Source organism: Amia ocellicauda, chromosome 3, assembly GCF_036373705.1.
Source record: "Amia ocellicauda isolate fAmiCal2 chromosome 3, fAmiCal2.hap1, whole genome shotgun sequence".
Taxonomy (NCBI): Eukaryota; Metazoa; Chordata; class Actinopteri; order Amiiformes; family Amiidae; genus Amia; species Amia ocellicauda.
The window spans coordinates 51030233-51043565 of NC_089852.1; the positions used below are offsets into that span (position 1 = coordinate 51030233).

General features: G+C 36.9%; 1 protein-coding gene across 1 annotated transcript in view; it reads left to right on the forward strand.

Annotated features, from left to right (window-relative positions):
• LOC136746956 (1,4-alpha-glucan-branching enzyme) overlaps positions 1 to 10482 on the forward strand; it is a 374922-nt gene extending 364440 nt beyond the window's left edge. The window contains exon 16 of the mRNA XM_066699865.1: positions 10318 to 10482. Coding sequence (XP_066555962.1) covers positions 10318 to 10374 — 57 coding nt within the window. The 3' untranslated portion in view covers positions 10375 to 10482. The remainder of the gene's footprint in view (positions 1 to 10317) is intronic.
• The last annotated feature ends 2851 nt before the right edge of the window (positions 10483 to 13333 follow it).

The window sequence follows — 13333 nt, forward strand, 5'->3', positions numbered from 1 at the left end:
TGATTCCTATGTTAGAAAAGTAGACAGTATCGATCCCTAACCGAGTGTAAAGTACACTTGAGGGGCTGTCTTCCGCTCACCCTGAAACGGTTAATTTCACGTTCAGCCAGTGTGTGATTCAGTCTTCGAGGCCGGTCCACAGGGCCGCTGGGACCACCAATGGTCTCGGAGCCTGTGGAAGGTCGTTAGTGAAAGAGATTTCAAAGCCGCCAAAGACTGGGAGCATGTACGCAAATGTTTCCTCCTTTGGGGTGTCTAAATGTCACACCCAGAGGCTGCTTCGGAGAAAAGTACAGGGGTGAGATGACACAGCTTTGTCCAGAGTCACCTATTGTTTTCAAATAGCCTCAGTCCTTCTCTTCCACTCCCTGACCTTGGGAGGAACTGAAATTTTAAACACAGGGAAGTGGGAGGTAAGGTATATTTCTGATGTGAGCCCTCTCTTTTAAACAAATCAAGTGCTAACCTAACCAAACTCCTTTGTGTTGTGAAATGTTACCTCTTGCACCAAGGTATTCATTTCTTTGATTTAGTCCAAAGCGTCTTTGTAGTTGTCTTCTTTCAAAAATAATAATAAAATCTTTGATGTAGAGATGAAACACGTGTTCTTATTATTAATGAGAGAACCTTGGGTTCAATTAATTTTTGTTTTAAAAAAGTCCTTAGCATTGTCTACATCAGCTAAATGATATTAACAAACAAATAAAGGCAGTCTCTTATTGGTCTGTTTTTTATATATTTAATAATACTACTAGAAGTGTTATTTAAATAAGATAATACACAGAAAAATCCCCTTACAAAAGGTCCATTGACATTGGATAGGTGGGTTTGAGATACCAAGGTACCAAAGTACCTGGATTGGGTTTAAAACTATTTTTAAAAAACAATGGCCTTTCCCATATGGAATATTTGTATATTTGTAATTTACATGTGGAGTTTTATTTTTTATTATGTTATAGTTCTAAATATGCAAGTTATGTTGAACTCCTAATGCTTCATCACTACTCTATATGTCTAGTCAGACTTTCTGTGGAGACAAAATAGGAAAACACAAGACGAGTTTGACTTAGAAACTTCAGCCTTTCTGAATAAATTACAATCCCTACAAGAAATTGTATACTTTCCGGGGGTGGTGCTTTAGAATCCATGTCATGATTTCAGCTTTGCTTTGAGCATACATGAATAACGAATGGGTTCTTTAGAAGGCATAGAGAACACAGTAAGACATTCTACACATCGAAAACTTTTGGAATGTTATGGGAATAATTCAAAGGGAATTAAGAATGTTTCATTTGCATGAACCCTCTCATTATTACTCACTCCAGTAAACATCTAACAATTAGATCACAGTGCCATGCCGACTTAGTTTAAAGGTTGTTGATTAAATGGTGGAAAGGTATTGCTCTAATTATATGCAGTGAAACAACCGAAAGATGCATGGGTGGATTAGAATAGGATTCACAGCCATTTGGTAAGAAGAGCAATTAATGTATGGTAGTAGAGATCTCATTTCAAAACAAACTGCTCCATAATGACCTTGTCTTGTTTGTTTTTAATGTTTGTTTTTACGTGTTCCTTTGACGCACTATTTAATGCATTAAGGATGCTGCGGAAGGGAACAAAGATCTGGCTTGAAGTTACATTTAAATATTTAAATCGTCTCTTTATTTATGTAATTCAGCTTTCTTACAAGATTAAAGATGTGCTGTCTACATGGCTCTTTGCTAAATGAAGGGGCAGCATCTCTTTAAATCCCTGGTTTGCAGTGTAGCCCATACAGCAATGTTTGAACACTAAGTGGAAGATTTTTATATATATCCCCCCCTTAGATTTTTTTTCATGAGAAGGCTTTTAAATACCTCATTAATGCCTTTCTGTGTGTGAGTCTGCTTGAACTGGAACAAGTATAAATTGTGTTTGCGCATGTCTTCTTAGAAACAGAGAGAAGCAACCCAAATATCATAAATCTGAAAGTTAAATGATGTGGAGGTCATGGTTGAAGGACAGTGTTCCTTTAGCAAGAGATTATTTTTATTCAGGAGAAGCAAAGACTCTCCTTTGAGAAGGCCTGCTTCGCCAGATCACAGTGTACAATATTCACAATGAGGAGCAGTGTGAAACCCTGCATCCTTTGTATTGCTAAGCACTTGATCAGGTATTCATTGTGTCCCATGCCTCAACGGAACTGTCAATGATACGAATCATTTTGATTTCAACAACAATCCCATTCTTCATACTGGTTTCAAAAGCATGTAAATTGCAAGGAGAAAAAAACAACAACAAGAAAAGATGGTGAATGTATCCATTTTTAAAGATCAGAGCTGTGCGATCCAGTCTTTCGGTATTGCATGTGTATTTAATTTTTTTTGTGCGTGTTTGATTTCTGGATGTGGGGATTACAAATTAGTCCCATTATATTGCCTATGAAAGTATAGTTTGATTTCGAAATTGTGAGTTTGTTTCAGTTCTCGCCAGTGTGATAGTTACAGTACATTTGTATGCAAAAGATGCCTAGTCCCACAATCAGGTTCAATATCAGAAGAAAACATTTCATGTGTAACCAATTTTATTTACCCAGTCTTGCATTAGCTTCAAAGGCAAGAAGATAGTGTTACATATTTGTGCTATAAAAGTCCATGTCACTCTGTTGTTTTTTGACATGCACAGTGTTTGTAGTACTCGAGGTGTCACTATAGTGTCCATTGTATTACCTTTGCTATGACCCCTTCCAGAAGAATGGTGAAAAAGATATTAAAGTGGATATATAAAAGTGCTTTAGTTTATTGCAAGGATATTAACTCTAAAACGCAAATCACAGGTTTTACCACTTAAAGTGCTTCAGAAATACATTAACAAGTACAATGCTCTGTTTAGAAAAGAAAAATAATCTGCTACTTGCTCTTTGTTTTGAAGTTAAAATGGAAATCATTTCCCTACTCATATGCACGCACTTGTCCTCTCTCTCTCACACACACACACACACACACGCATACAGTGCAAGAGTAGACACCCACGCACATATGCTTGCATAACAGAAATTTCCAGTAAGCCTTGTCCTCAACTAAATACTTCTATTCACTACATGTGCCTGATTAGGCTGTTTAAGAAACTCACTGTTTATGACTGTAGCACAGTAATCTGAGGTAAATTGCTTTAAAGGACCCCAGCCGACATACGCACTGGGCCTTTTAATAAATAGATAGTATTCGGTATTCATTCAGAATTTTTCCTTGCAGTGTTTACATTCCTCATAGGACCAAATGTGTTTCAGTGTCCTTCAAAACAAGACATTGTTCAGATTCCAGAATTAATTAGAAAAAGTATTTTCTCCAAAACAAAGAACGACATATTTATGATCATGGAATCAACTGCGTTACTTCTTGGTCTGAGTAAGGTTTTCTTGCTTGCAATTCTAAGGTATTCTACATTTGAAAAGTAACCAAAACTACACCAGAAATGGATTTCAGAGGAAAGCAGGTATATGTTCAGTGTGACAGATACAAGTGGTTCAGTATAATCAATTCTATCACAGTTTCTTTACTGACTTTGTAATCAGACACTGTTAAGGCACTCAGTTACACAGACAGGGTTTTGTTTTTCCCCTGAGCTTTTTCAGCACTGCCTTCCAGCAACTTTGCAACTTGTTTGGATTCAGGGTCATTTTCAGAGCACACCATGTCATATAGGAGTCCAGTTGTCACACTTAAACATCCATAAATAAAGACTTTTTCAGCAAATGCTTCACTGCATTATACTGTATGAAAGTAATGACTTTTTTGGGTGTTGTTATTCTGTCCAGCTCTTTGAACAGCGACCTTCTAATAAAAAAGAGGGGGGGGGGGTGCCATTTGTGTCATGGTTCTTTAAGACATTGCTAATTGTTATGCCTACGGTACTGTTTTAGAATTTATGATGAGGATTTTACATTCTCATTGTGAAGTTTGACCTTACATTGAACATTTGCCAGCTGCTTAAATTTCTCTAGAAATAAATACATAAATAAATAAAAGTTTGCTTGGTTACAAAATATATTTTTATATTTTTTCTCCTGTGTTTCAAATGTTATTAACCATCGATTTCCAGTGAGATTTTGTGTTTTAAAGTTGTGGCTGGTATTTTGTTTTCCTCCAATGTGAAGTGTTGATCATTAAAATATATTGAGTGACTTGCATTCAACACAGATATGCAAAGGGGGGGAGTAACATTCTGTTAAGGTTACATATTGTAGAACAGGAGTAGTCAATATGCGGACCGCTGGCCAAATCCGAACCACCAGACGCTTTTTAATGGACTGCAAGATTTTGAAGTTATTTACATAATCATGATTGTATTTTTAAAAAATATTTTACCTCCCAATTTTCTCACAGTGCCATCTGCAATACAGTGTACTGTTCATTTTAGGTATCGTCAGGTTCTTGTTTGAATAATAATAATAATAATTTTAAAAGTAGGGCAAAAACTAAAACAAACAAAAAAATGATAATCTGCACACTCATGCTCAGACACAAAGTTGAATGCTGTAGTCTCACCAATATCAAACATTAACTGCACCGCAGTGTTTAAACTTGGCTGCAAAAAAAAAGTTAAATGTTTCATTTAAAGAAGATTGCACTGACGCTTGTTGATTTATTCAACCAGTATGTTTGATTTTCACAGAGACAGCTGCTGTTATTAAAAGTGGGAACATCAAAAGGCACTATGAGATTATGCACTTTTTTGGGGATTTTGTACAACAATATATACTAGGATCCCGTTAAAGGTCAGACAAGATCGCTTCTTTAGAAGATGGTTAATAGCACACACATGATTTCAAAATCCATTTGAACCCAGGAAAAGGCAACGCAAGCCTCTCGGAGGTGTGTGTGGGTTATGGCAAGACACAGGAAACCTTTTACAGATCTGGACATTATAAATACACGTGTGGGTGTGCAATTGAAATTGGAAAGACTTGAATCAGACACAAAATGCTTGGAAGTTTCTATTATGTTTATCTATATTCATATATGCCTACAATAATCTTTAATACATTAAATCAATTAAAAGTGGTCTGAAAGTGTTTTAATACTAATATTTAAATGTATTTAATATTTTATCTATGTATTTTCTCAAATGAATACATAAGAAACGGGATATATTATTAATTCGCAGGATTGTGTGTGTGTTGGGACCTTGACTATAAATTGACCAAGAAATGTGGACCCTGACAAAAAATAATTGACTACCACTGTTGTAGAGGTATGTAACAAGCATATAGAACAACATGCAGAATTCAGTTAAACTGAGACGTAAACAGCAGTACAGTGCAGTACAGGACACAATATGACATGCAGGCCTATTTAGCAGCAGTGAAAGCACCTCAGCCCAGTAATTAACAGTTTAAGTCTTTATTAACTTCACCATGCAATGCTAAGTGGTCCAGTGGTTTGAGATAATAATCTTGTTATCAAGACGTTCCCAGTTCAAACCCATTAACTCACCAGGTGGTAGTTACTAAAGCTTCCCGACCTTCTCATGACTTTGCTACAGCAATTGTTTATGTTCAATAGTTTCTGGAAGTCATTTTGGATGAATGCAACTGTTAAAGGATTTATCAGGACTGCTATTATTCAATGTAGAATTAGCTTATGTAGCATTGTGGTGCTGTCTTCCATTCTCAATGTCACCCCTTCTCAAATGACATTTGGCAGGATTTTGAACAAAGCTTCACCTGCTTGACTCCCAACCCTGATCAAACAGGGATTTTAACTTACTTCCCCCTCACTCAGAGGACAGCGTAGACCCAGAATTTGAAGCACACAACCAATACAGACACTGCCCCTCCAGACCCCAGCTCTTGAATTAGCCTCAGCAACTGTTCCGAGGCATTGTTCTTAATGCAAAGTCATGTTTTATGTTTGGATAAAACCAGGCGATGGAGAGAAGGCATGGGGCTCAATGGACTGGAACACTGCTTCCTGCAGGTGTAAAAATGTGTCCTTCAATCTGAGAGTCACTGGTGTCTCAAACAAAAATACATACCCCAGCACAATTCTTTTGACCGCGGATCTCAACGGCAGAGCTGGGTTCTAAACTGCAGCCAGCACCTCTCCTGTTTGAATGTCCTTTGCTGCTGATCTTCCCTTCATGTGTTTAATGACTTCCATCAGGAAATAAAAAAGGCTCGTGAACTATTTGCCATGCAGCTGTGTTTTCCAGTCCTGGTCCTCAGGACACACTGTGTCTTCTGGTATTTGTTCCAACCAAATGCTTAATTGATTCGACTAATTGAGACCTAAACTGAACTACTTTCTTAATTTTTTTTTTTTCTGTTTAGCTTTAATTTCTGCCTCCTGTACTGTTGTTCAGGAATCCCACAATTTAGATGTGTTGCTACCAAACTTCCAGTGAACAGAATGCCTTTCAGGCTGTGCTCAACGTGTTTAAACTTTGACTACCATAAACCTGTTTTCAATAACATTCAGTCTTCGGTTAATTAATGCTGCCCAGACATGAGTGGTACTTATATTGTTTGAAAGACTCCCATAATAAGTGTTCTTAATTTTGTGTGGGCTGAAGTGGTTCAATAATAGGGCAATAGTATTTGTAGGACCAATTGCAATTAGACCCTTGTTTAAACCAATCCTTCCCCAAAGCTAATCTGTTTTCTTTGCAAAATTGTCCCCAACATTCTCACACTGTTTCTGTCATAAATGTTAGAAGGCACATAAAGCTATGTGTTATGCATTTTTAAAGAACACAGCATATATTATTAATAAACCAAGAAAAGGGAATTTTGCATCTTTATTGCAAGTATAATGGGTCTCCAATGTTTATTTTCTTTATTTCCTCTAGGGTAAATGTACTTTAATGGAGAGCTGTGAGTTATCTCAATGTGCAAAATCATGTATTCATACATTGTTATTGTTTAATGCAAGATCTAATGACCATCAACAACACAAAGTTGTTGTTTTTTACACTTAATATATATAATTTTCTTCCCCCTAACATTTGTTAATTGTGCTTCTGGTCCACATAATTCCCAACAAAGTCTTAAAGAAATTCAAACACTAGCCCTATTTAACAGTACACATCTCAGGACTGACGAAAAATAAAAAAATAAAAGGTCCATTTATCAAATGAAAGCTGCTTAATTCTCATTTCGGAGAAGATTTTTTGATTTTCGTCATCTAAATCCCCAAGTAATTGTTACATCGCCTGAGATACATTCCCTCATGAGCTGTGATTTAATGATTAGGAGCTTGTGGTCTCCTAGGATGTGCAAGCCTTTGGATAATTCTAAGGGAAACACTTGTGTTTGCATATGTGTGTGTGTGTGTGTGTATGTAGATCTCAGAGATACTTTCATCTGGGAAGGGGAGAGCTGTCTCTGCCCGAGTCTGAAATAAATGATAGAATGCTCCTTAGAGTAGATCAATTCACAGTATAATAATGGCTTTGTACATCATGCATTGATTGTCGTTTATCAAAACATATTTGATCCTTCTGCTGCTTTTCTATTTTACCGCAGCTCAGATGAGAAGCTCTTACAGGGACATCTAGTGACTCTTGTGAGGTTAAGCAGGCAGTTCTTCCAGCTGTCTTCTATTCAGTCCAATGCTTTCTGTTTTGGAAAAGCATTCAATAGCCTGCATATTGATCCAGACCATAGCACACTACCATCGATTCAAGTTCACTGGAAATCCATTAAGTCAGGGGATCCTTGTATACAGTATATATGCTCTAGGTTGGGTTTTATACCGTGATTTCCCACATGCTGTTTTAAAAAAATCACTTCTTTATAATGCATTGATTTTTTTTTTTTCAACATGAACCACCAAGCTGATTTATTGATTACTTCCTCCATACCTCTGATGGATTGTGTCCTTGTTCTCAATAAATCAATAGATATTTAACATTTAATAGATTTAAAAAATAATAATATAAATAATAATAATAACCTAAAAACAACAATTATTATGTTCTATTACATTACAATTCTTGAGCAGGATTGGCTAGTTCTTGTCAACAGAGGCTGTGAGGACTTTTGTATATACTTGTGAGTATATGTGTATATTATTCTGCACTTTTCATTGCAGTATTTTTTGCATGTGTGCATTCTTCATAACTAATATCTCTATCTCTTTTTTTTTAAGTCATTAGGTCAGCTTGATATTAGATTTTCATTGTTTTCACTCGTGTATGGTAGTGGTGTGCAGTGTGTACTGCTGCTTCCATGAGCGCCCCATAGTGGAGCTCTTGGAGTTTCTAGATCATGCTGCACAGAATGAGAGTTGTTATAATGTGCAGAGGTAGTGGAATTGCGTATTGCTTATATTAAAAATCACTCTGCTGTAGTGTAAAATCCTAGCTGACGCCGGAAAGATGAAGTGCACACACGAAAACTTGCTGTTATTGTAGCCCTTGTAAGTTACCGTGAGAGTCCCGGTGGAAATCATTTTGCCTCACAGTTTGTTGAGCCCCTACTGTGTTTTCTCTCCTCGTTTAAAACGTGATTTATTCATGAAAGAATTCTCTTCTTTAACTGTATTACACTGCTTTTTTTTTTTTTTTTTTTTTGGGTGGGGGGGGAGGTTACCAATTTCCCATAATGTAATTCTGGATATCCGAGAACTGATTTACCCCAAAAGTGTGTGAGTAGATGTCTGCTTTCCATGGTAGAATTTCCATTGGCTGTCATTCTGCAGTTATTAATATACGTATCCAACTACACTCAGTGGCCACTTTAGTAGGTACACATATCTAGTACTGGGTATGACCCACTTTTGCCTCCAGAACAGCCTGAATTCTTCACTGCATGGATACAATAAGGTGCTGGAAACATTCCTTAGGGATTTTGGTCCATGCTGATTCGATAGCATCAAGCAGTTCACCACCACCAGCCTATCCCATTGACACAAGGCAGGATGGATCCATGGACTCATGTGTGTACACCAAATTTTGACTACCATCTGCATGTCACAGCAGAAATTGAGATTCAGCATATCAGGCAATGTTTTTCTGATCTTCAGTCATCCAGTTTTGGTGATCACATGCCCACTGTAGCCTCATCCTCCTGTTCTTAGTTGACAGGAGTGGAACCTGGTGTGGTCTTCTGCTCCTGTAGCCCATCCGCTTCAAGGTTCAATGTGTTGTGTGTACAGAGATCCCCTTCTGCACACCACTGTTGTAAAGAGTGGTTATTTGAGTATTTGTAGCCTTTCTGTCAGCTTGAGCAAGTCTGGCCATTCTCCTCTGATTTCTCTAATTAACAAGGTGTCTTCACCCACAGAACTGCTGCTCACTGGATGTTTTTTGATTATCGCACCATTCTCTGTAAACTCTAGAGACTGTAGTGCATGAAAATCCCAGGAGGTCTGCTGTTTCTGAGATGCTGGAAACACCATGTCTGGCATCAACAATCATAGTTGCTTAGATTACACGTCTTCCCCATTTTAATGTTTGGTCGAACAACAACTAAACCTCTTGATCAAGTCTGCGTGCTATATATGTTGAGTTCATAGGTGGAATTTGGGGGGGGTTGCTGGTGAATTGTGGAGGTGGTGGTTGGTCGTCGCACTGATTGTAACACCATAAACCATAGTTTACTCAAGTAACTTTCCATCTCTCCCACCCCCACCCACCTTTTCCTGCTGTGACCCCCCATACTTTCCAAAATCCCCCTTTTCAATCCCTTTGGAAGACAAGGAGAAATAGAGCATATCCATTAGATTACAATGCTTAGAATAGCCGAACATCTTCCAAAATAAAACTAGGCAGGGGGCTTCATAATATTTTAATCTCTATGTATAACCACTACACTCTACTTCTTGCTTGGGTTTTATTAAATTTTCTATGCAATTGCACTTTTGTTCCCCCAGTAGGTTCGCACACCACCTGGCCAGAAGAATGACAGGGGAAACACTGAATAATTAAGTTTTCTATCAGCTTGTTAGTATATACAGTGTACAGTGTTATAGTGTACTTGAAATCACAAAAATGGTTTAAGTTCATTATTTAATTACTCTTAATTGATTATTTTTAACTTTTTTTGACATATTTACCAGCTAAAATAAATATTTTTTCTTGTTTGTTTTCTATTCCACTGCGAGTTACCTCAAATTGCTTGTAAATAGCTACTATTAATCAGATCTGCCAGTATATGTATTTTGGTAACTCTTTTTGACCCTCGGACATTAACTATTAAAATCTTTCATTTCATACATGTTGAAATCACAATGATGCCAGTCCAGTGGGTAACAGACTTCATGACTGTTGTTAAGATATTCTGTTCTGCAAGGAATCTCAAATAATTCTCCTGTTGTTGTTTCACCTCTATAGGTTTACATTCCATGCAGGACAGCACTGGTGTTAGCCAATGAGGATACTTCCTATTGACGACTGTGCTCCCTTGACAACACAGGAACCCAGGAAGATGTCTTTGAGGAGAATAAGTGTTCCACAGTTTTCTTTCATTTGAAAATAATAAAATAAACTGCACATTCATAGATTTCTTGTGATATTACTACTCGTCAGTAGAGCACTTCTGCTTTCAGCTCCCAATTATACTTCCAGCTAGGCAGCAATGCCACATTTTGCAGCCTTTGGTCTTGGTGGAAGAAAGTTGTATCTGTTTCTGTGCCCTATTAAGCAACAATCTTGCTCTCCCAATGAATTCAGTGTACACAAGGCGCACACAACTCCTTCACTATGGAGTGTCAAACCAGCACACTTTAAACAGCAAAAACAAAAAAGTCTTAACCATGAAAGCCAATTCATATTCACATTCACATACATAAACCATCAGAATCAGTTTTTGACCAGATAGATAGGTACCCATACACTGTCAAAGAGCCTTTTTATTTTTATTATTATTATTTCTTTACAAAGGATAACAAATCACCTAAATACTGTGTATGACTGTCGGGTCGCTGCAGAAATGCCAGAGAGATGTTCAGTAAGTTATACATTATTTTCATTATCAAATTTTAGAAGGTTTACACTGCTAAGCTTTTGGTATTCAATGTACTTCTTGTATGTGAGCACCATGTCGCATGAAACTGTAACCGTTTGCCTAATTGGAACCATACTTCCCTATCATCCTGTTTGAGACTGAGAAAGATCAGGTTTAACAACACATCAGAAAACAGTCCTTCCTTAAATATAATGAATAGTTCAGTCACCAGTACTTGTGAAAACTTAATTAATGTCATAGAAAACCTTCAATTATTTTCAATTATTTAGACTGTTTAAATTATGCTGTTCTGCTTCTCCTGATGAAAAGTCATTGTATTTCAAAGAGCCCTCCCTGGATTACCTTTTTGGTATATATATATATATATATATATATATATATATATATATATATATATATATATATATATATATATATATATATATATATATATATATATATATATTCAATTAAAATATAGAACTTCCAAAACACTACAAGTCACAAAGTGTAAACTTCACCTTTAATTCAAATGACCTCTTCAAATAATCCCAGCTTTTAAAAGACAAGAATAGAGCAACAACTCTTCATTCATTCATGGATCAACTGATTGCTGTTGTAATTTTGGCAAGTTGCACTGTTAATGGCCAGTCCTAGGAAATGTAAAAGCTATATAGATTGTCTGCTGCACTTTTTTCAAATTCATTTTGTTACTTTGCATTTTATCCATCTGTGGATTGATTTTTTTTGTATTAGCTTATAGCCTGAGTGTGGTTTACACAAGCTGCCTGGTATATATCTGATGGTGGGAAGGTGAACGTTACCAGGTCACTGTAGCACACATGACACAAATACACAGAGCTCTGTTATATTAACCACTTCTTCGGTCACTGTGGTTACAATTGTGTATGCCACTTCTATCAGGCATCAATGCCAACAAGGTGTCTGCAGGGGATTACACTGAGCACTCCCCCAAACAAAGTGGACCGTATCAGGTCTGGTTTGTGCTCTATTTTTAAATTGTATTTATTTATTTTCTGTCACACACACACAATCCGTATCGCAAGGACGCTTGTTTTAATACGGCAGATCTCTTGTCATTATGGACCACGAGAGGCCACTCCATCTGCCAAATTTTCCCCTGGTGCCATGTAGCCGATTAATACAAGGACTTCACTTCTCAGCTAATTAACAGCTAAAACATGTCTCGTCAGCTTGTTCTTCAGCCACTGGGTGAAGCAATGCCCCAGTCTCCCATCCTGGAGTTTCTTTCCAAGCTAACGCCCTCTTCTTGCTGGATCCTGTGCTTGTGAGTCTGAAGAGACTGGCAGGCATTGACTGGCATCTTCTTGCAGAATTCGCCCAGAAGGCTTCTTTCTTCTTTGGATAAACTGGCTCAGCATTCTTAACTTACGTATTAATTCCTTTCACCGCCATGAATACTTAAGCTGCATTTCTCCAGACTCGCTAGCCTCCAGGCTGAAAACAGGATGTTTTATTTATTTATTATCTCTAAAGCAATAATAATAACAAATGGGTATCTCTCAGAACAATATGAAATACCTGGATTAAATTAAGAACATGGTGCACTCCCTTAGACTGTCTTATCCAGTTTAATCTTGTCCCTCCCCAATAAAACACTTAAATGGAAAAAGCCAGCTCATATTTTAGGGCAGAGTAATACTAGAATTGATCATAGCCCCTTGTTAGCTGTTTTTTATATATATAGGGTTCATATCTAGTTAAACAACACCACATTAATTTGACCAACTAGCTCTGAATTTTAGTCCTGTAAATATAGTATAGTATAGTCACTGAATCTGATGTGGAGGTTTATAAAGAGAGAAAGAAAATGAAGTATTCCTGAAGTTTTCCTATTTAAAAATATTATATAGGTTTCTTGTCTGAGTGCAGAACCCCTTACTTTGTTGATTCTGGATCATAAAGGGTCTTGGAGTCGTAAAGGATTTGAAATGTGCTGGTAAACCATACTTCAAAATGCTTGACATGTTTGTCAGTCATTTTTAGATCTCTAACATCATGCTGTGTGATACTTGGATTTTAATGTAACTGTAAGACGCTCTTTGTGTTTCCTCCTGAATGTTTTAATTGTATGTTCTGCTGATATGTTACGTTTAAGTGTAAATGTCCCTTAAAATAAACTTCTAAGCATCAAAATGACTGGTTCTGTTGTGGCTTTTCCTATTCTTCTTTTTTATTGCCATCCACACTTCTAAGGTACAGTTTTAATCTCTTCTTTGCCAAAACACCTTGTCTATACACTGTCTTCTTTTCTTCAAAAAATACTGAAAACCGCAAAACCACTGTGATAGATGTGATATTAAATATGGAAATACAAATTAAAGATGTGTTACTTAAAAAGCTGTTAAAAGATTAGGGAAA